At 44.2% G+C, this 25,980-nt stretch overlaps 1 protein-coding gene and 1 pseudogene across 2 annotated transcripts; one reads left to right on the top strand and one right to left on the bottom strand.

Moving 5' to 3' along the window:
• Window positions 1–4,270: 4,270 nt before the first annotated feature.
• LOC120699573 (eukaryotic translation initiation factor 5B-like) lies at window positions 4,271–11,796 on the top strand. 2 transcript variants are annotated; one of them, XM_039983580.1, is made up of 11 exons: window positions 4,271–5,641; window positions 5,727–5,827; window positions 5,929–6,019; window positions 6,213–6,323; window positions 6,412–6,477; window positions 7,838–7,897; window positions 9,786–10,403; window positions 10,502–10,642; window positions 10,727–10,846; window positions 10,941–11,007; window positions 11,674–11,796. In XM_039983580.1, the coding sequence occupies exons 1-10, from the start codon at window positions 4,331–4,333 to the stop codon at window positions 11,004–11,006; spliced, it is 2,685 nt and encodes an 894-aa protein (XP_039839514.1). In that variant the 5' UTR covers window positions 4,271–4,330; the 3' UTR covers window position 11,007; window positions 11,674–11,796. The 2 variants fall into 2 exon arrangements, with proteins under 2 accessions (XP_039839514.1, XP_039839513.1); XM_039983579.1 differs by lacking the exon at window positions 11,674–11,796 and having other exon boundaries at window positions 10,941–11,218.
• LOC120699574 lies at window positions 11,112–13,491 on the bottom strand (annotated as a pseudogene).
• Between the last annotated feature and the right edge of the window lie 12,489 nt (window positions 13,492–25,980).

A 25,980-nucleotide genomic window follows, 5' to 3' on the forward strand; every position in this document is an offset into this window, starting at 1 on the left:
ACACTATTCTGATCTGCACTCACTATACAAGTTTTGTTTTGTCATGCATCTTTGAGCTTAAACGAAGACATAAAGTTCTATATATATGTTGCTCCCCCTAGCCATAAATCGTGAATTTCCTAAAGGTCAGCCTAACAAAATCTTGTTTGTGCAGCAAACAAGTCCCTAATTTGCTGGGTGGCAATGTATAAATCAGAGATTTGGATGGTTCACTAGATCACTAATTTGCTAGTCAAATTTCACTTATTATTGGACACTTAGAAATGGTCTCGAACTCCGATATGGAAAACAAAAGTTTTGAGTCGATATATATTTCATTAGTTTACCGTCTGTGTTTTAGAGTTTAGGGTTTATCAAATCTTGGTTGAGTATGATGTAGGTGTGCGTGATGGAACGTTTTTGCTTGATTGAGGAATACGAGGTATCATAATAATTGTCCTGAAGCTATATAACTTGCCTTGATGTTATCTAGTGTCCGCATCATGTAACATTTCTTTGTGTAATGTACATTGTAATCTCACAGGAAGTAGTCCTGAAAATATAACCAGTTCCATGTCACTCATTACATTGTTTAGTAGAATGGCTGATTTATAAACATACTATTTAAGCTTACAGGAAGTTAACCAGGAACAATTTTACATACATACTATTGATTAGTGTTACATGATTTAATACTCCTCGCATATTATGTCCTTGCATTGCTGCTATTTCTTCGGATGACTGATCGAATTCAATAGTTTACCATCAATCCAATATTCTACCCTGTCCTCTGTCCCTGATTAGTGTTTTACCAACTGATTTGTACTGTGGAAAAATTCGACATCGTAGTAGATATACCAACTCCACACATTGCTGCCTGGTAAGAGACATGTAAATATATTACAATAATATTCACTTCTTTTTTCTAGAAGTGGTAAGATACATTTACTTTGTAATGTAGGGTAGGAAATATAAGTTTTTTTTCAAAAAAATCAAATTACGGTCAGGTTTTCTTTTTGTCTGTCCAAATGGAAACAAATATTGTTTACATATTTGATGGGTTTTGTTGTTTACCATCAACCAAATGTGTTTCTGAAGAAGCTGAAGACACTGTTCAATTCTTGGATAAGGTCACCAGATTTATATAAATAGTATATATACCAGCTCCGGCGCATATATCACTGCAGGGCTACAAGCATGGAGTTGTTTCTCATTACAATTTTTATTCTCAGATTATATGAGCACTAATATAGTTTAAGTCAGGAAAGAGATTTTCGGATATATGTGGATAGTTTTTATGTAAATAAATGAGTGTCCAAAAAGAGGTTCCTTTGTTTATCATCCCATGTCAGTGCTATATATGAGATCTAAAATGTACCACAACATTATGAAAAATAATAGCCTAGCACATTTTTTGAAAAAAGGAAATTGATCTGATATAAGTTTGCAGCAAAGCATTCACTAAAATACTTTTTTGCCAACATTATATGAAGTTTTGTTCTTATAGTATAAATAGTCTATGTCCATGAACTACAAACCGGCAGCAATTTCTGGAACCATTATTTTAATCTATAAATATGACAAAAGGGACAGTAAACATGTAGCTAAGGTCATGACCTTATTATATTATTAGAATAGTGAGTAGTAACCAACAATTTGTTGGTGCTATAATTAGATACCATGGACAAAAACAACAGACAAGTATTGTGCGGAAAAATCTAATGTAACATGTTGAAAATGAATAGTGTAGTTTGTCTCTTCTATTTCTTGTGGTCATTCCATATTTGGAGAGAGCGTCTCATCCAGACCGGATCTAATCCCTCGTCATCTGTGTCATGAACCATCAGGTCCCCAGCACGTAGAATAATGGAGTCAACGCTACTACACCGAACTTAAATTTAAATTTTTAAGATGGTTTTGCCGGTGCGATTTTGGATTTTATTTGGTTTGCAATTGTACTTTTTTGTGTGGTTTATATTTGAATTGCAATAACCTGAAGCTTAAACTTAACGTAACCTCTAGTTTGGGCTTTAACCTTACTTAGCCTAGCACTACTAGAAAAAGGGTTATGGGCACCGGTTGGAAAGATCCTTAGGGACCGGTTGAAAAGTTTTTCAACCGGTACCTCGAAACCGGGACCTTTGGGGTTGCTCTAGGACACCAGGTATTTTATTCTGTGCTCAAGACCACCTTAGGTACCAGTTGGAATGACCAACCGGTACCTCAGAGACTGCCACGCTGACGCATGCGAGCAGCCCCTTTGATACAGATTGGTCTTTCCAACCGGTACCAAAGTGTTTCCTCATTTCTCCCATATCCAGTTTTATTTAATTTGTTAATTACCGATTATTCTTTTGGAATTGCTACATGTACCTGAGCTCTACAGTACTATACATCAATTGGTCGTGTTCGAATTCAAAGAATATTGAAAAATAACTAAAAGTCAAATACAATCATATAATAAAGTTATTTAGCTATAATAATATATTTACAAATATACAAACAACATGACATCACATTTACCAATTTTACAAATATATAAACATGCATCCGAACTTCCGGCTCGAAAACCTGTTAATGCAGCCGACCTGCTAATTAAGCGTTATATGGCAAATTCATACCTGAACTATTATCTTATTTTTTGACTTCGGATTAATCTTCTTTCAGTTAATCATATCTCGAAAAATATTCTAATTCATCTGTATCGAATTTCTGCAGGTTCCAAGTAGAATGTCAACATTATTTTGCAGATCTTCAAGTCAGTTAATGGTAAAGACTCATACGTTTTTTTTTCTCGAACACACAGGAGAGTTGCGCATCTTTATATTAAGAGAGGACATTATGTTTTTTCAGATCCATAATGTGAGATAAGATTTTAGTTGACAACTTACTTAATATACTGTGGTACTGAGCAGAATATATGGGGTGCTTGCAAAGCTAGTACGATTTTAGTCGAGAGGTGTTCTGTTACTCAAAGTGATGACTGACGCACTTCTTTCCCTTTCACATTTGGCTTTCACGATTAGGATGATGACAAGCATTTTAACGAGGGACAAAAATACATTAAAAAATGTATCGGTGCAAAACCACTGAACTCCAAAGTTGGATTGCAAAATATCCTTAGCGGATAATACTTCTGTGTACTAGCATAGGGTATCTGTTCCTAGTCGTCTAGAGGAAAAATTCAAAAGATGCGATGCATCTCAAACTGAAGTACATGGGTGAACGCCTTCCTTGTCTCTGCAATCATTGTTTGTCAACTTGGTTGCATCTGAGGGCATCTAGCCAACAAGAACCTTCAAAAGTGATATCTTCTGGATGTTTGATCTTGGCAAGATCTTGAACATATTTTTTCTACAAAGGCCACATAAAAAAAAGATCAGTAGTCCTCCAAGGAGAAAAAAAGGCATTCGCAATGTCTACTGGCATCACAAAAGGACCTGAGCGAAGTATAACACTCACCTCATACGTAAACCGGGATGACTGTGTGTATACAAGTGAGCACCATCCAATGTTAGGGAGCCCTTGGTCCACAACTTCTTAAGATGGCACGCCTGCACCTGCCAATCAACAGGTAGATCATAGGGTGAGTATGTAGGCTACAAGTTGCAACATCTGAAGTTGCTCCAGCGAAGCGTAATGCCATGTTGGCTACACTACATACTCCGGTACGAGAAACTCTACGGGACTGTGCATGTTTGCCGTGTGCCAGGGGCACACGGCAAACAGCGCACGGCATACAACGGCCGACAAAGAGTTTATTTGCCGTGTGCTACATTTCGGGCACACGGCAAACACTTTGCCGAGTGCTTTTCTTTGCCCACGGCAAAATAAAGTGCAGTGCTCGAAACCCCATTGAAAAGGGCATTTGCCGTGTGCCGTAACGGCCTGGCACACGGCAAACAATGGCACCTTTGCCGTGTGCCCTGGCCCTGGCACACGGCAAAGGTGTCTTTCAGGCTATTTTTTTATTAATGGCGTATATATGACCACAATCAAATATACAATGCTTATACAGTTCATATATACGGCGATACAAATCCAGATAATATTCGATACAAATCCATACAATAGTCGATACAACTCCATACAATAGTCGATACAACTCCATACAATAGTCGATACAATACCAAAGTCCAAATGCAGAGTTGCATAAACTACAAAAAATATGGTGATCTATGACGAAAATTTTATGACATTTTAATGAAGCGTCACTATTGTACACAATATATGACGAATTTAAAGGTATAGACCCTAGTCCTAAACCTTTGTAACGTGTTTCCCCGCCGCCGTATGTGCGTCCGCCCCCTCGCCAACCTGGACCGCCGGCACCGCACCCGTCTCCGCCCCGATGTCGTCGAGGACGCCCACGGCGGGGTCCCGCGGCGCCGCTGGCGCTGGCGGAGGCCGGAAGAAGCAGGCGGCGGCTAGTGGCGCGAGGCCGGCGCCGAGGCAGCACGTCCGGATGATCCAAGAGCACCTGGCGCGCGCGCGCGAGGAGGAGCGGCGCGCGGAGGAGGGGCGCCGGGAGGAGGAGGCAAGGCGCGCCGAGGAGGAGCGCAGGGCCAGGGAGGAGGCGGAGAGGCGCGCCGAGGAGGAGAGGAGGGCGCGGGAGGAGAGGCGGCGCAAGAGGCAGGAGGAGGCGCGGAAGCGGGCCGAGCGGGAGGAGAAGCGCCGGATGGAGGATGCGCGAAGGCGGCTCGGCATCGCCGTCCCTGATGCCGCCAGCGGTGAGGGTAGGCACAGAAGGCCCGTGTATGAGTCGAGAAAGTCAAAATCACAGCCCAAGCATCAATCTGGAACTAATTTGGGAGAAACTCATGTAATTGAGAAGCAATTGGAGGACATGCAGAGCAATGCTTCCCTGGAAGATACTGATGGAGTAGTTGTTGATGTGCTGGAATTGAGCAAGGAACAGATTACCCAACCATTATCAGAAGATAGCAGTGGAATCGACGACGATGATGCTTGGGAGAATAAGAGCTTTGGCGAATTTGATGCTCAGTTGTGTGGTGATTCTCCCCCTTTTGGAGAAGAGGAAGATGAGCGAACAGAGGAAAAACATGTGTACTCTGCTGCTCCGATTGCTGACTCGATGAGTTTATCTGATGATATGGGGGAAGATGTGGTCTCTATCCTTCAGGATGATGGTTCAAGCAATGGCATTGATAGGGAGCTTCGAGCACCAATATGTTGTATCCTTGGGCACGTGGATGCTGGAAAAACAAAGCTGCTTGATTGCATCCGGCGAAGCAATGTTCAGGGTGGAGAGGCTGGGGGAATCACACAGCAGATTGGTGCAACCTACTTACCAGTTGAGAATATCAGGGAGAGGTCCTCCCTGAAAGCTGAGGCCACAATCAAGGTTCCTGGTTTGCTTGTAATTGACACCCCTGGCCACCAGTCATTCAGTAACATGCGCTTGAGGGGATCAAGTTTGTGTGACATTGCTGTAGTGGTTGTTGATATTACGCGTGGGCTGGAGAAGCAGACCATTGAGTCCCTTGATCTTTTGAAACACCGCAACGTGAGGTTTATTGTTGCCTTGAACAAGGTTGATCGGCTGTATAGGTGGAAGACTTGTCCCAATGCACCAATAGCAAAAGCGCTCAAGAGCCAATCTGAAGATGTCCAAAGCGAATTCAAATGGAGGGTAACTGAGGTATGTACATGTCATCCTGTGCATTGATTTGCTACCACTGATCAATTGATTTGATCTTTTTTTCATAATTTTGTTAATTTAACAGGTTGTAACACAACTTAAGGAAAATGGCTTCAACGCCGCCCTGTATTATGAAAACAAGAGGATGAAAGGAGTGGTGAATATTGTCCCAACTAGCGCTGTAAGGTCTGTTAGCTATATTCTGTGCTCAATTGTTTTATTTAGGTTATTTCAATATATTTCTATAATTTTATTTTCTGTCTAACTTGTACCCTAATATCCTCCAGTGCTGAAGGCATTCCAGACCTTCTGCTGCTGCTGGTGCGGTGGGTGCCAGAAATAATGATGGAAAGACTGACATATGCCAATAATGTAGAGGTTTGTTCTTGAGCCATTACTCTGTCAACTTTCCTTTTGATTGGCATTATGAGTATGGACATCTTTCTATTTTTTGAGAGTTTGTATTAAAATTTAAATCACACTTCAGCAACTGATTTTGTTACATAGATCATTATTCATTGCAAGGCGATGTAAATGTGATTTTGTTGCCATATATGTTTATTTCTGTCAGTGTACTGTGCTGGAGGTCAATGAAGACAAAGATTTCGGAACTACTATTGATGTAGTGCTGATTAATGGTGCACTTCGTAAAGGTGATCAAATAGTTGTTTGCACCAAACAGGTATGTTCTTCTTTATTGTTAAAAATTCAAAATGCAGCCTTGAATGTTGCCTCATCTGATTTCAGAACCTTTTCATTTTCATCTGCAGGGGCCTGTCACAACCAACATAAGATATTTGTTGACACCTTATCCCATGAAAGAACTGAAAGCTAAGGTGAGTGAATAATGAAATCATTTTGTTTTGTTCCTGCATATCTTTTTGGGTGTAGTTAGCAGCACATAGTAACATACATGGGTGTAATAATTTTTTTAAAAAGCTATGGTTGTAATATTTTGTATATTATTATCTTATCAACTGTTTATGTATTATCGAGAACTAGAATATCAGTCTGTACCTTGTTGCAAAGATTTACAAAACCTTCTGGACATCAGCATTAATACTTGTCCAGTAACAGTTAGCATATACAATTTAGTCTAATTTACGGACTCTAGAATCTAGGTACATATGCACTCAATAGTCATGTTTGTGCTTGCTGCTAATGCTGTTCTACTATAAATTCGTACTTCCAAATGTCAGGATGCCTCATTTTAATCCTATGTTTTAGAAGGACTCTGAGACAATGTGTTACCATTGTTCATTTTTTATCATGGATATAGTTTGTATCATTGCTGGATCAGGTATTACATCTCAGATTTTTTTCTTTTGACATATAACCATCTGCGAACCCCTTCAGGATACAACTTTGTTGGCACAACATTTAGCTAATGCATATTTGCATATTCCACATTCATGCATGTTTCATTCTTGCATCAGATTAATATCTTGATGTTAAAACAGATTTAGTTTTCCCCTGTCATTCGCAACAAGGTTAAATAGTTTTTTAAGAACTTTGATTTGAAGAACTTGTGGACATTTGCACTTCCTTTATTTCTGGCTCATCAGCCGTGTATACAAGCTATCTGTAACTGGTATTCTGTTTGTTTATTTGTTTGGAGTAATTTTACAAGATCTTTCAGACATCGGTGTTTTTATGTTTCTTTGATTGGGAGTAGTTTAAGTAGGCTGGTGTGCAGCTGAGACATACACATTTGCATCACCTAAACCTGAAACTTCATAGATACATCGATAAAAAAAAATCACGACAGAAACAACAAAAGGGCCTCAAAAAATATAATGTAAGTTAACTACCATGAATACATGATCACTAATTATAACGGAATTTTTTGGATAAGTTGATTCCGTTCTTCGTGTGGTTGAATAGTTATCACCGACTGCTGAGTTTGAAACCACAACTTGATTCCAAATATCTGGAATTCTATGTTTCCATTCATGCTTTTCCCTGTATCCTAATTTGAACTTTGTAAAGTTTGTGAATGAAAGGTGTGAGTTTTAAGTAGTCCTTGCTGGCATATTCAATATTCCTAGTTACTTAAAGTAAAACTATGTTTTATTGTATGTGCCTTAGAATTTTAATTGGGTGGATGAGGAAACATGACTTTAATGTTTTTGCACTGAATCAAGAATAATTCTTTCGGGTGTTCTGACTAGCATATCCCTGTGACTTCTCAATCAGGGAGTATATAAGCATCACGAGGAGCTTAAAGCTGCCCAAGGGGTAAAAATTGCAGTGCGAGTAAGTTCTAATTTTTATTATCATTTATTTATGAAAAACTCCAATTTCCAAAGTACTCGTTTGCTTATTTTATCTTGAGTAAAATGCACTGAGGGTCCTTAAACTAGTTGACCTGTTCTGTTTAGGTCCATGAACTTCGAAAGTGCATTTTTAGGTCCACGATCTATTTAAGTGTGTCAATTGAGGTCCAAAACGTCTTTGACCAGTATTGACCGCCTACGTGGACCGCCAAGTCGGATCTAACATGGACTGGGCCTGTTGCGAGAGCGGGGCATATATGCAAAACACCCCCTCTCCTCCCCGCCGCGCTCAGCCGTCCGCACTCGTCGCCGAGGGAGCAGGGGAGGGTCGCCGACGGAGCCTGGCGCAGCCCTCCGTGGCTCCATGGGCGGACGGAGTTGCGGTGTTGGCGAGATGGAGCGGCGGCGGCCTCTCCCTCCTCTCCTCCCCTGCGCCGGCTCCGCCCCATCCCCTGCTCCATCTGTCGCCGCCCCCTGCAGCTCGCGCGGGGCCATGGCGGCGGCGGCCGGAGCCGAGTGTGGCTATGGCGGGGTTCACCGCATGCGAGGGCGAGCGAAAGCGCAGGGGAGGAAGAGCAGCCGGAGCCGCTGCTCTGTGCTGCCGCTGCCTGGACGCGCGCCCCCACAAGCCCGCGAGCCTGCACCGGCCTCCCGCGCGCCGCCGATCCCGCGCTGGCCCGCCTAGATTCGCGCACGCCTCCCTAGCTTCTTGCGCGCGCCGCTCCCCTACTGCAGGCCTGCGCCGCCGCGAACCGCTCCCGCTCCTCCACGCCCTGCGCGCCGCTCCGGCCGAGCTCGAGCGGGCCTGCCATGGAGTAGGAGAGGGGGCCCGGGTCGCCCTGCCTCCGTCGCGCCGTGGGCGAGCCACCCGCGGGCCGTCCGCACTACTCCGCCGCGCCGCGTGTGCAGGGGAGGGCCGGGGATCCGCGGCGCTCGCCCAGTCGCCTCCACCTTCGCCTCGCGCGCGCCCGGCCGAGCAGGGGCCGTGGCCGCCGCGAGCAGAGGGAGGCCCGCCGCCGCCTCCTTGACGCCGCCATCCTCCGCACCTCCTCCGCGCCGCCGGTGCCAGCGCGCGGGCCAGCTCGAGGTGGGGAGGGGCAGCGAGCCGGGGAGGGGCGGCGCGGCTCGCTGCTCTGCGCGAGCAGGGAGGGTGCTCGCCCGCCGCGCGTGCCCGGCCCTGCTGGCCACGGAGCAGGGGCCGCGGCGGCGCCCTGCTCTGCCCCCCGTGAGCTCGAGCGGGAGGGAGAGGAAGGGAGGAGGGGCCGTCGTCGCCATGGCCGGCGGCCAGAGAGACGGCCCGAGCTCGGTCCGCGCTGCCGGGGGCGGGGCAACGCCGCGCCGCGCGCGGATCCGGCCGGCGGCGGTGCGCCTCCGCGCCACGGGCCTCCGCGGCGAGGGAGGAGGAGGACCAGGGCGGCGCGGCGAGGGAGGAGGGGAGAGGCCACGGCGCCGCGGAGCTGAGGCCGGAGGAGGGAGGGAGGAGGGGCGCGCCCATGGCCGGCGCAGGGAGGGAGCAGGAGCGCCCATGGCCAATGCGCGGGGAGGGAGCCGAGCAGCGGCCAGGCAGGAGCCGAGCAACAGGGCTGCGGCGGCCGCACGGTGCGGGAGCAGAGGAGGAGATGAAAGGACGGGGAGAATTGAGGAAGGCTCGGCTCGGGAGGGTCAATGTGCAAATATGTTGTCCACGTTAGATCCGACGTGGCGGTCCACGTAGGCGGTCAACGCTGACAGAGGCGTTTTGGATCTCAATTGACACACTTGAATAGATCATGGACCTAAAAATGCAATTTCGAAGTTCATGGACCTAAACAGAACAGGTCAACTAGTTTAAGGACCCCTAGTGCATTTTACTCTTTTATCTTTTTTAGGGACTGCGACATGCTATAGCAGGCACTGCTCTCATTGTGGTGAAACCTGGGGATGATCTGGAACAAGCTGAAGCCGCTGCAGTGCAAGAAATCAGTAATGCCAACAGCCTGTTCAATGAGGATGAAAGGGGTGAGGGTAATGATGGAACAGCAATAGAAGAAATAAGTAGGATCAAAACTTGCAAGGAGGGTGTCTATGTGCAAGCATCTAGTCTTGGAACCTTGGAAGCCATTATTGAGCATTTGAAGACCCTTTCTTTGGACATTCCTGTTGGTGGTTGCAACTTAGGCCCAGTGCACAAGCAGGATGTCCTGAAAGCGACTGCTATGCTGAAGAGGAAAGAAGAGTATGCAGCCATCTTGGCCTTTGATGTCAAAGTAATGCCTGAGGCTTTTGACCTTGCAGCTGAGTCAGGGGTGAAGATTTTTATGGCTCATACGGTATACAAGCTTGTTGACAGCTTTACTGATCACATTAAGAAACTGAAGGAAGAGAAGAAGAAGCAATATGCAGCTGAGGCAGTGTTCCCATGCACCCTTAAGGTTCTGCCAAACCATGTCTACCATAAAAAAGATCCAATTGTTTGTGATGTTGAAGTTTTGGAAGGCGTTGTCAAGGTACTTTGATGAGCCCTTTGTTCTGAGTATGTTTATTCTTAATGATGAATTTGCAAAATTGATTACTACCAGTTAATGTGTGAATACTTGTATTTCAGGTGGGAACCCCAATTTGTGTCTCTGTTCCAAGCAAGGATAGAGATGCAGACGTGGTTCATAGCCTTGGGAGGATATCTTCCATGGAAACATCCAATGGAAAGCCGATTGATTCTGCCAAGAAAGGAGTAGTGTCGATAAAGGTACGAGCATTCAATACAATTTTGTAGTTATGACAAGTGAAAACTCGAAACAAAAATGCTAACAAATTTCATCTCCACTGCCAGATAATTGGGGAGAACCCTCAGGAGAGGTCCCGATTGTATGGACGCCATTTTAATGCCGACAACGAGCTGCTCAGCCAAATCTCTAGGAAATCTATTGATGTGCTGGAAGAGTATTATCAGGTATGTTGCTAGTACTGGTGCTATCAGTAAGCTTGTACAACTCTTCTACTCTTTGATGTATACATCTAACGCATGTGAATTTGTTTTGCTGCAGGATGAGATGACTGATGAAAATTGGCAGCTGATCCGCAGGCTAGAGAAGCAATTTGGGATACTCTGAAGCCTTGGAAGATTCCTCTAGCATCTGCTCCTTTAGAGCTGCCCTCTTTCTTTTCTATGTTTTGTGTAGTTCATTGAGACACTGGAACACTGGAATATTCATACGTTTTTTTGGTTTGTTCATGGAGGCACTTGAACGGAGTTATACTTGTGTTGTTCAAATCTTTATGTTAAAATCAATAATAGATGCTTGATATGTTGAAGTTTCTGAAATCAAGGGATGTGCTGTGCAAACTCGTTACAATGAATTTAGCATTGGTATCAAATGCCTTCCTATGCCCTGCTGAAGCAATGAGAACAGCGACCGCGACGACGAACATCAACAACGAACATCAACAGCGGAAAGCAACAGGTATGTCTTCCTTGATGACAGTCGGTATTCCCCAAAGAGGATGAGGCCCCAGAATGTGCTTACAAGTGGCAACGCCTGGAAGACCAAATGTTGAATCAGAAGTTTGATGAGATAAATATGAACGAGTGACTGAAGCTCTGAATGGGTAAAATACCTGGACTGCATCAGCAGCTGCATACCCAGCAGCCTGGCCGCCCATGAACTGAAACCCGTTCCCAAACCCACACAGGAGTCCTGCCAGTAAGGCCCAATGCCTGCCCTTCCAGTCCCTGGCATATGCTCCGACAGTTGATGCCGGCACACCGGCCATTGTGTGGTACAAGAACCAGACATTGAGGCACACCCCGAGCGCGAAACATGACACCGAGAAGTAGAAGAAGGCGGTGTAGACCACCAGGTGTGGGACACCCTTCCTCAGGGCGTGCCACTGGTTGTTGGTGGCCAGGTTGATCGCCGGCGAGAAGAGGGAGAAGCAGGCTCCGGCGAGGAAAACCAGGCTGAGCCCTATCAGCCTGTGGGATCCAAATACCTGAATTGGGATTTCACACTGTCAGGCATGATGCTGCATGGATGCAGGGTTCAGTTTTTTTTTCTTTTTCTAGAAGAGAGCAACCTTGATGGACCGTCTCCCCTCGACCTGAATGATGAACTCTGCAGTGCCCGGTTTCGGTTCATTGGAAGCGCTGTACTCTTCTTCATGGCCGTCCATTGGTTCTTCAGGATCAGGAAGCAACTTTGCTGAAAATTGAACCAGGTTTCTTCTTAACCTCTGCATGATTGAACCAAGTAAGTTGAGCTTCCAAACGATCAAATGCTACCTTCGTCAGAAACGTCACTGCTGAGCTCGATGTCTGCATTCTTCCTGCAAATGTTTAGATATTCTTGATACCAAGGAGACGCTTCTGTTCATCATCCTTGGCATTGGAAGAATGGACGGCCGCGCCAAGGAACACCGCAATGAGGAAGCACACGACGCCGGGGAAGAGTATCTCGGCTCGATTTATGCGGCCATCAAGGAAGTAGTTGATTGTTGTCCCTGCAGATGAGTGAACTCTAAACTGCTCAGATCAGAAGTTGTCAAGAGCCTGCTGAGTTTCACACTGACAAAAGATTCAGAGATGCCTACCTATGACTACCGTCATGCTTGAGCAGATGATGTTTGTCACTGACAGACCGGCAAACGCCCACGCGTACTGCGAGACAAGATTTCCAAGACTGAGAAAAAGGCCGCCAGCCATTGCCATTAGGGCTGAAGGCCAATTATCCTGCATCTGCCAGCATCACATTTCGAATCAAAGAAAGATTTTTCTGAAGATGACCCAGAAATAAAAATTTGAATGCTTCTGGATCAGAAAGCACTCTTCATCTGACACGGTCACCCTCGATCTCGAAACATTCAGGTTCCGCCAGCTGAAATAGCAGTGACTTCAGAAGCTGAAAACATACGAAGACTGACCTGGCTGAGCTGAGTGAAGAAGCTTGGCAAGCCAGGCCTGCTCTCCCCAGGCTGCCCAAACGCGACGGCGAGGAGGACGGCGGCGAGGAGGTTGGTGACGGAGTAGTCGAGGTAGGTGTGCTGGGGCAGCCGGCCTCTGCGCTCCAGCAGCGTCAGGAGAGCCGGCCAGGTGCCCAGGAGGAAGAGGGACGCGACCATCAGCGTGGCGGCGCCGCCCCTGTCCTCGACGGTGACGGGCATCTCGGTCGACGGCGACGGAGAAGAACCGACGCCGAGAGATCTCGGATATGTGCAGAAGATGCCGCGCGAGCGTGATGAGTTGCCGCGAGATCTCGCCCAGCTCTGGTCAAGCTAGCATGTTGACCCGAGAAGGGAGATGCTGCTGCCGTGATTGGATAAAATATTCGTCTGAGTCCTCCAGATTTTCTCCAGCAGTTTCAAGCATGTTTGACTCTGCGATTGAATAGGTTCAGTCGGTGATTATGATTACAGGCAGGGTACTATTCTACCACTAGACGTTGTTTTCCAATATGTAGCCCCTAGAGTTCTCTGTTTATCCTCTTCCTTAACTCCCACCACTCAGCAATGTAATCGCCGAGATACAATTCTGTAATTGTTCTCCAATGCAATGAATCAGGTGGGGAAGAGTTTTTCCCGTTGAACTGTCAAAAAAAAATTATGATTACAGGCATATACATATTCGTTTTTGTACTGCTTAGATAAGAAGACAACTTATCCGGCTGGACTTTGTAAAATTTAGAGTTATGTTTTTTAGCGAACTTCCCTTAACACGTATTTTATTAAGAGGAAAAGAACTACGAAAGAAGCTCCGAAGTGCGGAGTTATAAGCATACCACTCAGGCAGTGGCACTGGCACCACAAACTTAAGAGAAAACGACCACCGCCGCCCTAAACGAACAAAGAAGTAAAATTCCACCACCGCCGCACAAACGGCCAGCCCAAAACAAACCACAGCAGCAACCACCCTGCAAACAAAAGAATGGTGAAATGCAGAAAACACCAAGAATGAAGCTAGCGGCCCCAGCAGGCAGCAGCACGGATAGAACTTCAAGATGACGCCTCCTGGAGGTGTCCCCATTGTTAGCACAAACAGAAGCCGTGCATGGTTTTCGCCAAAGACCCATCTCCATGCTGGACAATGCCGTCTACCGTGATTATTTGAGCACTATACTTCAGGCCACCAACCAGCTCTAATATAATTCCTATTTCTAGGTGCCACGCACTTGTTGCATTTATTTATCATAAAAATACAAACTGATTTAGCTCGCTCATACAGGGTCATTCAAGGTCATCAAGCAATCCATCTACCGTGATTGTCGTTTCTCCTTATAAATAGTTGGCTCATGTCTTATCCAAGGTATCTAGTTCAAAATATAGTGCCTTGCTTGGATCTCGTGCAGTCTTGATAGGGTCTAACGGAACAGAAGGCCGGCGAGCTTCTTTTCTTTTGTCTTTTTAGCTTTTGGTGCTGCTTAAGGTACTGAGAAGTTACCCTGCATCAGTTCTTACTACTCGCTAGAGCAGACATGTTCCCTTGTAATGACGGGGGTATGCAGATAGGATTTGGAGGCATCATTGAATCAGCTTCATCACGAGTCACAGTTGCATCTCGAAGTTGAAAAAAAAGAGCTGAATAAGGTCAAACATAGACCGAAGATAAGAAGAGCTGTTGAGCTTTCATATAGTAAAATAGTGAGTACACTAACCGGTTGGTAATACCAACCGGGACCAAATGGATTGCCTACCACGTCGGGCCTCGCAACCCCTTTGGTTGGTCACTGGTCCCGGTTCCTGGCCTGGCGGTCCCGATTGGGAAACCGAGACTATTCAAAATTCTCAACTGAGACATATCAGCCTTCCTGTAACGGTGAGTGCAACTAACAATTGAGGGAAACAACTAACAATTGAGGGAAATTTAAAGAATTCCGGCTATGCAGACTTGTTGTGGGGCCTACTAACAATAGTAGAATTTAGAAAAAAAGGAAAAGTCCAATTTACACCTTCCCGTCAACTACAAACCGGATAACGGTGCCATCCAACTATTGAAACCGGATAAATTATTTAACCTCCTGGGTGGTCAAAGGTAATTTTCCAGTTTGTCGAAAATTCGTAAGGATACTCCAGTATTTAATATCTAGTTATGATTGAGAGGCAATTTTTTTCACGTGTTGCATCCCACCCTCAACTCCATCTTGAACGACATTCCTTTGTGAGTAAAGTCCGTTTTGCCCCTCTTAACATGTGACCGAGTTTGAAAAATCCCCCTACCTCAAAGATCAAACAACCGCACCCTAAAAACAGGACAAATTACTCCCATTGACCATTTCAATGCAATGTGGTTTTGCTAACGTGGACGATTTGAGAGTTTATGGACCTAGGTGAATGATCTGAGAGTTTAGGGTGGGTGGACGATTTGAGAGTTTAGGGACCTAGGTGAAATCTCGAAACAAGTTTGGGGACTCGGGGCTATCTGCATATCATTTCAGTTTCACTTCTCAGACCTGCATATATATGTCTTGCTCCGTTGCTTCTATGATGAATATATGTTACGTCCATACCTCATATTGATGATCCTGACTATAAAACACCCTTATAGATACCAGTCTCCTGTAGGTATATATGGAAGGTGTCAGGAAAGTTCCATGGACTAACCATGACTCTGGGCTGACAAGAAACTGTAGAAGTTGTGACGTACTAGAGGGGATCTGTCGGCGTTGCGGACTTGGGGCTCCAACTTTTGTATCTTCTTCGCCTGCGATATGCTTGTATTTTTGGGATCGCTCTTGTTGGCGCTCCAACTTCTTCGAAGTCCTTTGCTTGCAACATGTCTGAACTGATCGTGCGTGCAAACTACAAAATATCGAAAGTCATTTTTAGGCGATATATACATACGACTGAAGAACGTCTTGAAGCTAGAAATACTGAAATTTTCCTCCCTGGGATTATTGTCCTGTAGCTAAAGTGTACATTTTGATCTCCTGGAATTGGAAACACGCCAACCTGTTAAATTCAGTGCTCACCCTCGATACATAAATATCCGTTGCTTCATGCATGGCTCCCGTTATATATACATCCTCATGCATCATGCATATCTCCTGTGTCCATCAAAAACCTTGCGCATGCATGCTAATCTCATGTGGAGCATAGTTCGTATAGGTATGGAAGGCACCAGGAAATTAAATCAGGTGCAGCTTGCATATTCTTCCATATTTCATTACTTGATCTACTTACTGCTGTTGTCACACCATATGACGACGTTCCCATCTCCACTTCCGTTTTCATCCATCTGCTGCTGTCGAACCACCAATCCACCATAGGTAATTGATTGTAATTTCATGAACATTCGTGTGCCTGCTTGCGCTACGGCTTACAATTACATGTAAACCTTAATTAATGATGCGTAACATGCATGCTCATGTGAGAATGACACTGTACATACGATTCTAATGATAAAAAAAATAACCAGAAAATATGTAAATGATTTACAAACAAATAAAAAATGTGCAAATAAGATCTAAATGGCTCCTTGACTTGCTTTCTCTGGACATTCGCAAGTGTGTTGTCTCTCAACCAGATTATATTTTTTGCAGGCCACCTGGCAATACTGTAATGAGGAGTAATTTTCTCATGAAAAACTAAACTATTTTGATTTGGGTGATTCATAAATTCGGAGCCAGATAAAACGGTAATATTGATGAAAATGTTATATGTCCAGTTTCTATTGAAAAGCACCTGAAACTTGTTGCTGTACTGCTAACAAGAGTTTGCATTGCATTCTTGTGTAATATCTTCCCAAATTAAACATGATATATATATATTGGAGATTACTAATTTATTAAACATAGCATACGCCATAGTATATGCTGTAATTAACAACCCAGCCTTGCATTGGTACCAACGAGCGTGGCCATTTCTAATCGTTTGGTACCTACAGTACTATGTCATTAATTCCTATTACAATCAAGCCATGAATCTTAAAGCAATATGGTGTGTACGCACGAGTTGTTGGAAAAATTAGACTGAACTAGCAGTGCAAAAACATGTTTAATTTTGTACTTTTGTGCAGTCCTTCACTTCAAAAAGACCAGGCTCCTTCACAATTATGAGTCGAATCATGAACCGCCGGGGCAGCAGGCATGTTGTGTCCAATAAATTGGGAGTACATAAAAGCAGCCGTAGTCAAACCAACCGAATTTTTCTTTTGTCACATGCATTACGCTTGATAGTCCAGAACAATATAAACTCCATTCCATGAATGGCTGAAGTCGCCTTCCATGAAATGAGGACGGGATTAGAAGGCGTTAGGAGTGTTCAAAATGCGTCATTGTGTCATTCCTAGCAACATCAAGATTGTCCTTCACATAATCTCAGGGGATACAGAATTAGTCTTATTTCAGAAAGTGATCATATATATATATATATATATATATATATATATATATAGAGAGAGAGAGAGAGAGAGAGAGAGAGAGAGAGATGGGGTGGGCAGGCCAGCGCGGTGGGAGAGGGGGATCTGGGCCGACTGGGCTGCGCAGGGAAAGAAAAGAGAGGAGAGAAAGGTGGGCTGGGACAGAAAGAGAAGGAGAGGAAGGAGAAGAAAGTTTTGTTTTTTCAAGCACAAACATCATTTGAAAATTATTTTGAATTCAAACAAAATTTAAGTTTTGGATGTTACAACCGCTCACCATGGATGCTACACAACAAATTAAACATCATTTAGATTAAGGTCCTGCGCGTCTATCAACCATGAATTATTTCATCTTGCACCTGATAATTTCGTTTTATGATATGCATGAAATGGACCAAATAAATGCAAAAAAACACTAGCTTGCATTATTTGTTTTCAATTAAGATTTCATTTAATTTGGCCAATTTTGATGTCCAGGCACCGTCATCATTATTACTGGTCACCCCTTCACTCCAAATCTGCTGGGTCTCGCTCTCGTCCTCTCTCTTCTACTCGCACTGCCTGTATATTTCTTACCCAAGCTAGCTAAAGCTCCCACATATGGATGATGCAAGTAGCCACAGCTTGGGAGTGACTAGTCATAACACTAGCTTGCATTATTTGTTTCCAATTAAGATTTCATTTAATTTGGCCAATCTTGATGTCCAGGCACCATCATCATTATTACTGGTCACCCCTTCACTCCAAATCTGCTGGGTCTCGCTCTTGTCCTCTCTCTTCTACTCGCACTGCCTGTATATTTCTTACCCAAGCTAGCTAAAGCACCCACATATGGATGATGCAAGTAGCCACAGCTTGCGGGTGACTAGTCATCCAGTACTTCATTCTATAACTTATAGGATTGAGACGCGGAGAATCCTATCAATTAATTATCATGCATCATGTACATTTTGATCTCCTGGCAGTACGATCATTGTCCTCCCAGCACAGCTACTCCACGCCAGCCCATTAAATTTAGTTAGTGCTAACCCTCGATATAAAAATATAACTTCCGTAGCTCCATGGCTCACTCCCATTATAGGTCGGCGTGCATTTCAACGACTTTCCATCAAAAATCTTACCCATACTAATATAACTGTAGGTACGAAAGGCACCAGGAAATCGAGTGCAGAGTGTCCCTTGCTATTATTCAATGAACATTCCATATGCGGCTCTCAGAACACCGTTGGCGCGCACCGGTGATGCATGAACATTCGTGTGACGGCAATCTTCCGTACGAAATACTTCATGATACGTAACATGATGTATATCTGCATTTGATCGATTCTTTGTCTCCCTTTGCTCAGGAGATAATGTCCAATAATAGAATTCCCAAAATAATGGGGTGGGATTTTTTATTATCTCTTACTAGTATGAAACAACGTTGGCTACTCGTTAGCAGTGAATTCATGGTCTATTTGAAGTCCTTGCGTGGAAGCAATTTTAGAAATGAATTATATGTTATGGACCTTTTTTTTCTCAAATAAATGCCTTATATCTCAGCAACTACAACAGAACATGCCTTTGATCCCTCACATTTGTCCCAATCACAATTAGACTCGGGACTAAAGCCCTCTTTAGTCCCGGGTCCAGTGGCTAGGGGGTTGCAAGGACATTTGATCCCAGTTGGTGACTCCAACCAGGACCAAAGGTCCTGGACTTTTAGTCCCGGGTGGTAACACCAACCGGGACTAAAGGATGACCCTTTGGTCCCCGTTGGTGATTCCAACCCGGACCAAAAGGGTCTTTAGTCCCGATTCGTGGTTCCAACCAGGACTAAAGCATTCTTTACAGGTTACTTTAAAAGGAAAGCATCACATCCAAACCCACAAAGTGCTTTGTAGGTGGGTTGGCAAGGACTTTTTACGCGAGGTCAAAGGTCATGGGTTCGAATCCTAGTGGGTGCAGAATAATTTTTTTTTGCATTATACTTACCCTTTGGTCCCGGTTCCCACACCCGGGACTAAAGTTCCGAGTCTTTAGTCCCAGACTAGTAGTCCCGGTTCCAAAACCGGGACCAAAGGGCCTAAGGAACCGGGACAAAAGGTAGATTCTGTACTAGTGAGCTCATTGTTATGTATTCCCGGACAACACACTTGTGAATGTATAGATTTTTTTTTGCAGACAACCAGGCAAATGAGATGACAAACTATTTTATTTGTGGTGATTCACAAATTCGGAGCCAGATAAAACTGTAATATTGACCAAAATGCTAATGTTCAGTTTTTACTGCTCAAAAGCACCACAAGCTTGTAGTTGTTGTACTGCTTAGAAGAGCTTGCATTTGTTGTGTAATATCTTTCCAAATAAACATGATATATTTGAGATTACTAATTTATCAAACATAGCATACGATACGACAGAGTATATGCTGTAACAACTAAGTGCCAAGCCTGCATCGGTACCAGCCAATATAATGTGGCCATTTTGTCTAATCGTTGGTACTATACAGTAAACATTTCCTTTTACAATCACGCCAATGTGGTTTGCATTGTAGGAACTGTTGGAAATTTGACTTAATCTGGCAGTGCAAAAGCATGTTTTGTGCAGTCCTTCACTTAAAAAAGATCAGTCTCCTCGCCGGTTAAGTGCCGAATCAATTTCATTATTGGTCGAATCATGAACCCGGTGGGCAGCACAGACATGTTCTGTCCAATAAATTGGGAGCTATACATAAATGCAGCCATAGTCAAGCCGACCTAATTTTTCTTTGTTACATAACGCTTGATGGTCCAAAAGAATACAAACTGCTCATAATCTCAGGGGACATAATTAGTCTCATTTCAGAAATGTGGACCATAGTATAAGCTATAGTAATGTGTATGCTTGGTGCCGTGACATTATACGCTCCATAGATGTGACAAGAAGATCAACCAGGGTGCTAGCACAGGCAAAGGCTAGTGTGTGTGTGTGTGTGTGTGTGTGTGTGTGCGCGTGTGTGTGTGTGCGTGTGTGTTAAGAATTCAATCTTGCTTCACCATAACTGAGTGTGAGGGTATGTTACATATACTTGATGTAAAAAATAGAGACGCTTCATTTTATTTTTCGCTATATTTAGAGATGTGACAAGACCATATAGTAATGTTTGGATTCATATACATACCAATGTTCGTACACCGCTCCCCTGGATCCTACACAACAAATAAACATCCTTCAAATTATGGCCCCGTGCGTCCAGCAACCATGAATTATTTTGCATCTTGCACCTGATAATTTTGTTTTATGGTATTCGTGAAACAAACCAAAAGCAAAAAGTCACTGTCTTGCATTTTCTGTTTTTCAATGAAGATTTCATTTAATTTGTTTAATCTTGATGTCCACGCGCCATCGTTATTACTGGTCACCAACTCTGGGTCTCGTCCTCTCTCTATTCTACTCGCTCGCACTGCCTATATATTTCTTACCCAAGCTAGCTGCTAGCTAGCTAAAGGCTCCCACATATGGATGATGCAGGTAGCACACCCACAACTCGGGGGTGACTAGTATATACTCCCTCTGTTCCAAAATGTAGGTCGTTTTGGCTTTTCTAGATTCATAGTGATTTATTAAGTATCTAGATATAACTTATGTCTAGATATATATAGCAAAATATATGAATCTAGAAAAGTTAAAACGATCTATATTTAGGAACGGGGGAGCATATCTATCTAATATACGTAATGGAGATATCTATCTAACATATGCATGTGTGAACCTGATTGTGAAGTGTATGTAAGCATGTGTGAAAGCAATTGTGGTAGCTTATTCTATCAATTTGATGCTGATCGGTTCGATTTCTGAACCTAATGTATATACATATCTAGTGTGTGAATATAGCATGTTATCGTTCTCTCATGAATGGTACAATATCTTTGCTCTACACTAGCACAAAAAAATGATGTGACAACAACAATGAAACCGAAACAATAATACCCCTGGTGTTCAGATATATACGGGGACGGGAAGGAGAAGGGGGGCAGGGGGTTGGAGATGGGGATGAGAAGAGAAGAAGGTTCTGAGGGGCATCGGTGGGGAGATAGGATAAGGACGCACGAAAAAAATCTGAGGAGATAGGAAGACAGATCACCGTCGGTTCGTAATACGAACCGTTGGTGATGTTTCATATCACCGCCGGTTCGTAATACAAACCGGCGGTGATGCGCTCGCAGGCCATCACCAACGGTTCGTACCACGAACCGGCGGTGATAGGAAGCATCATTGCCGGTTCCAACGGCCACTACGGCCACTTGGTCTGGACCCGGCGGTCATACCACATCACCGCCAGTTCGTGTTGAACCGGCGGTAATAGCCTGTTTGCGATGACCAATTCTCTAGTAGTGGCCCATAGCCGCCTCATTCAATACAACTCGATGGCAACGGAGGTCCATGGGACGGAGTTCGATCCGAGCACGGGGCCCATTGATGGAGAAATTGTCATGAGGGTGGGAGCAGGTAAGAAGTATGGCCGGTACTGGATCGGCGACAGCGTAATCGACACGGCCAGTACTCCCACTCGCGTAGATTTGAGCTAGGAGCACCAGCTCAAGCCCGGCCATACGCCCACGGCCAAGCACTACAGAGATGCAGCTAGCGGAACTGAAGGTTATTTCTATTTCATTCGTTTTTCCTTGATTGTTAAAGATGTTTGTTTTGAATTCTAACCATTTAATAACATATTGTAGGCCCAAATGCAAGTTGAGTTCCAAGCACAGCAGGAGGAGCAGGAGGCGAAGTGGCAGGCCGAGCGGGAGATGATACAACGAGAGTTTCAACAAGCACAGGAGGCCGACCGCTAGAAGCTGGATCAGGCTCTTCAGTACATGCAGACTATGGGCTCGATGATGGGTCTTTTGCCGCCTCCATTCACTCTGTCTCCTCTTCCTTATCGTGGAGCTACTCCTACTCCTGTGAGTGACTTCACATTCTTCTAGTTTCATTTACCATAGTGATTTAGAAATTCGAATGATAGCAATTCGAATGATAGCAAACTCTAGCATGACTTATAGCTAAAGACTTAGAGCTACAGACTTAGTAATTAGCATGACATAGAGCTAAAGACTAAATTAAATCTTAGTGAGTTGCATTGATTACTTTGGGATAACATAGCTTAAGTAACAAAGATAGGCATTATTGGGCATTCTGCTCAATATGATGTAGCTTTGAACTAATAACTACCACAGCTTAAGAAAAGTGCGGCGAAGTTCGCGGGCGGTGGTGAAGTGCGGTTTTTGGTGATGCCGACTGGCGCTTAGAAACAGCAGTGGCTCTACTTCCGTGGTCTCAGTATGCTGCTTCCAGCAGTCGTGGCAGGGCTTTGCAGTTTTTTTTCTTGTATAGGAGCTGCTTGTGCTGGAACTTGGGTTTTTGCGGGAATGTCCTTTGGGTTGTGTTTGAGCAGGTCCAATCGTTCTGGAGCAATTGTGTAACAAAATATAGTTCAAACTAGAGATGTATGTGATCATGATACAATAATTGAGCTGGCAAGCTTAATCATCATTGTGGTGGCTAACACACATAATATCTTCAATAATTATGTGCAGCCTCAGTCGGCGGCGTCCAATGATGGGCCAGTCAATCAAGAAATGTCGCCTCAGCAGAACGCCGCAGTAGTGTGGATGGCTTTCACGCAGCGCTACTCGCAGCCTCCGCCGTGGTCGGTGCCGCCATCGCCGTCGTCTGCCCTGTGAGTAGCATGAGCTTTGGACTATATGCAAGTTTGCACTTCGACTAGTGTATGGAGTAGTGTATGGACTATATATTGTATGGACTAGTGTATCGACTATATCACTACAAAAATTCTGTTGATCCATGACGATTGAATTTCATCACAGATCACTTAAAAACCATCATAAAACAGTATCTATGACGATCTCAAATAACGTCATGTATTGAGCATCACAGATCACACCTCGTGACGTTCCTTAAATTTTCATCATAGATTGTTTGATCCATGACGTTTTAAAACCGTCATGGAATATCCCCGAGCCCCCGAAGCCCAACCCAAGCCTGTTTTCTATGACGAAAATTAACGTCACGAACAGTATAATTTTCGTCACAGATTTAATTGTCATGTCACACAATGGTGACATGAAGGATGACGTGGCTGTTGACTTGACGATGACGTGGATAGTAATGATGACATGGCTGCTGACATGGCAATGATGTCGAAAGTGACGTGGCAATCGCATGTGATGTGGCAAGTGACATCAGCAGCACAGCCCACAAGTGGATGGGCCCAATTCAGAGTGGGCCATCAAATTGGGCCTAATTTCAACCCTTTTATTAGAATAGTCATTACAGCCCTATATACCAAAACTGTAAGACCATTTACCAAAGCATCAAATCAAATACAATATCGTATGATTTACATTGAGAAGCACCTCAAAATTTACATGCAAGTTACATTCATCTTGCATCAAAAGCAACACTAGAAACAAAAACATCAAATATTCCAGCATTTGCCTTCAAATTTCCAATCTCTTCTCACTGTTTGTCCCTTGTTCTATTTCATCCTAACATGAAAAGAGCACATTGTCAAATATTAATTAGAGGACAATATTTGTATTTGTGATGGAAACTACTGAAACTAGCAGAAATTCACATTGACAAATATTAATCAGAGGGATATTTGTGATGGAAATTACTGATACTAGCACGAACTGGTTCAATTATAACAGTGGAATTAATGTTGTAGACTTAATTAAAATACACTATACCATAGCCCCAATATCCCATCAGACATCAGTTGCTATAAGTAGATAAATACCGATGAACCATCGGTCGGTAAAAAGTTCTAACCAACAATCTGTCGGTATTTCAATATTTCCCGACCGAGTATGAGTCGGTACAAATATTTACTTATAGCGTCGAATGATCAGTCGGCAAAAACTGAAAATTAGATCCAACTATCCATCGGCATTGTCATACTGGGCCTTGGGCAACAGGCCCATGACCGAAGCCAACCGCCCAGGATATGTTTGCATCTCGAACCCTAGCTTGTCCTGAGTCCCTCACTCTACAGCCGTCGTCGATGCTCGCCAAGGGCCATGGCCCCGCGCTGCCACCGGCCGAAGAAGCCCCTCGCCGCAATAGGACTTCGATTAGAGTTAAAGATTCTATATTAACCTGGCCACGGATCCCAGCAATATGGAGCTTTAGCCTATATATCCCTGCTGGTACCTGTAGACCACATTGCTTGCACTTGATCAGCATATCAAATTCCAGAGAGCACTAGCAGTAGCAGATCAAATAAATAGATGATACATATGGATTTACAATATCTCATGACTACACATTAAAAGATATCACATAGGTAAAGAGGCCCAAAAAGGATAAGACATTGGGCAAATCTTAGTGACAAGCAAACTGCAATATGACTCTTTACTTTAATTGGAGAATGCAAGCATGCTTGCCCAATAAATCATTTCTCCTCTCTTAGAAATCAGATGTCGATAGTAAATTGATCCAAGTTCAACAATCATGTGGACTGCATTTCATTTGCATACTAAACTTAGAACTCAAATGGATATTACCAGTCATGGATGATTGAAACAATGAGCTAAATAAAATTATTGCTGCCAGCCACATATGTATAAAAGGAATGATTATCCAAGTGTTACTCTGCATGAAAGTGACTGATCAAAACAGGAACAAAGACAAATGATCTTCATTTCTTGATATTTTGTTTCTATTACTATGTTCCTTCATCCAATCTGTTGACGTCCCACAAATCATATCTAGTGACGAGGTAGAGTAATAAGAGCAGAACTCAAATCTAGTGACGACTCAAAATTCAGTGACGTGCAGATTAACAAGAGGTGTAGATTAACCTGGATAGCCATGGAAATCAGGGGCTCCCATTTCCATGACGAGGGGAGGGAGTGGAGCCCATCGGGCACAGGCAGCAGCGATGACGCCGGCTCACGCACTAGGAGGCCGGCCATCGCGTCGCCGTGCCGGATCCGGGAAGATCCACTCAATTCTTTCACAGATCAAAGGAGAAAGTGAGGACAAGCAGATCCACTCGATTCCTTCACAGATCAAAGGAGAAAGTGAGAATTCTCACGAGATTTACATGTAATCCCATGAAATTAAATGTTGAAAAGGAAGAAATCGAGAGGGGTACAAAGATTACTTGCCTTTGCATCACGAGATCAACAAAATTGACGCTTTGAATCAAAAAACGAGGGGCGCGGCGCCACCGCTCCCAGGAAGGCCGACGCACCGCCGCCCCACTTGTCCCGCCCGCTGCCCTCGCCGGCCCCGTGCACCGACGCGCCGCTGCCCTGCTGCTCCGCGGAACTACACCGTCGACCTCCGCTGTCGGCCTCCGCGCCCCTGCTGCACCGCGGATCTGCGCACGTGGCCTCCGCTCCGCCCGTGGATCTTACGGCTCCTGCTTGCGAGCCGCGGAAGGGAAGGGAGGGGCAACGACGGGGAAGGCGAGGAGGGGCGCGGCCAGATATGAATGGACAGAAATTGTTGGGCTGAACGGGCTTTCTCATACTTTGTCTGTCAAATGTTTTTCTTTTTATATTTTTATTTTATAACACCATTGTAAAGTAACATGTTCAAATAGTTATCTTATAGACACCAATATATTTTTTATATATAGTAAACTTTATATAAATTTTCTTCTACAAGTATCGATAATTTTACAACTTATTTACTATTTTTAATTGTTTAAATTGAATTTCTGTGAGTTTATATGCAACTTTAAT

This window comes from Panicum virgatum, chromosome 3K (genome assembly GCF_016808335.1).
Source record: "Panicum virgatum strain AP13 chromosome 3K, P.virgatum_v5, whole genome shotgun sequence".
Taxonomy (NCBI): domain Eukaryota; kingdom Viridiplantae; phylum Streptophyta; class Magnoliopsida; order Poales; family Poaceae; genus Panicum; species Panicum virgatum.

Coding starts and splice junctions, on each gene's coding strand:
- LOC120699573 (XM_039983580.1), top strand. CDS start 4,331: ATGTCGTCGAGGACGCCCACGGCGGGGTCCCGCGGCGCCGCTGGCGCT. Junction 6,324..6,411: donor TAGTTGTTTGCACCAAACAG/GTATGTTCTTCT, acceptor TTTCATCTGCAG/GGGCCTGTCACAACCAACAT. Junction 10,643..10,726: donor AAGGAGTAGTGTCGATAAAG/GTACGAGCATTC, acceptor CTCCACTGCCAG/ATAATTGGGGAGAACCCTCA.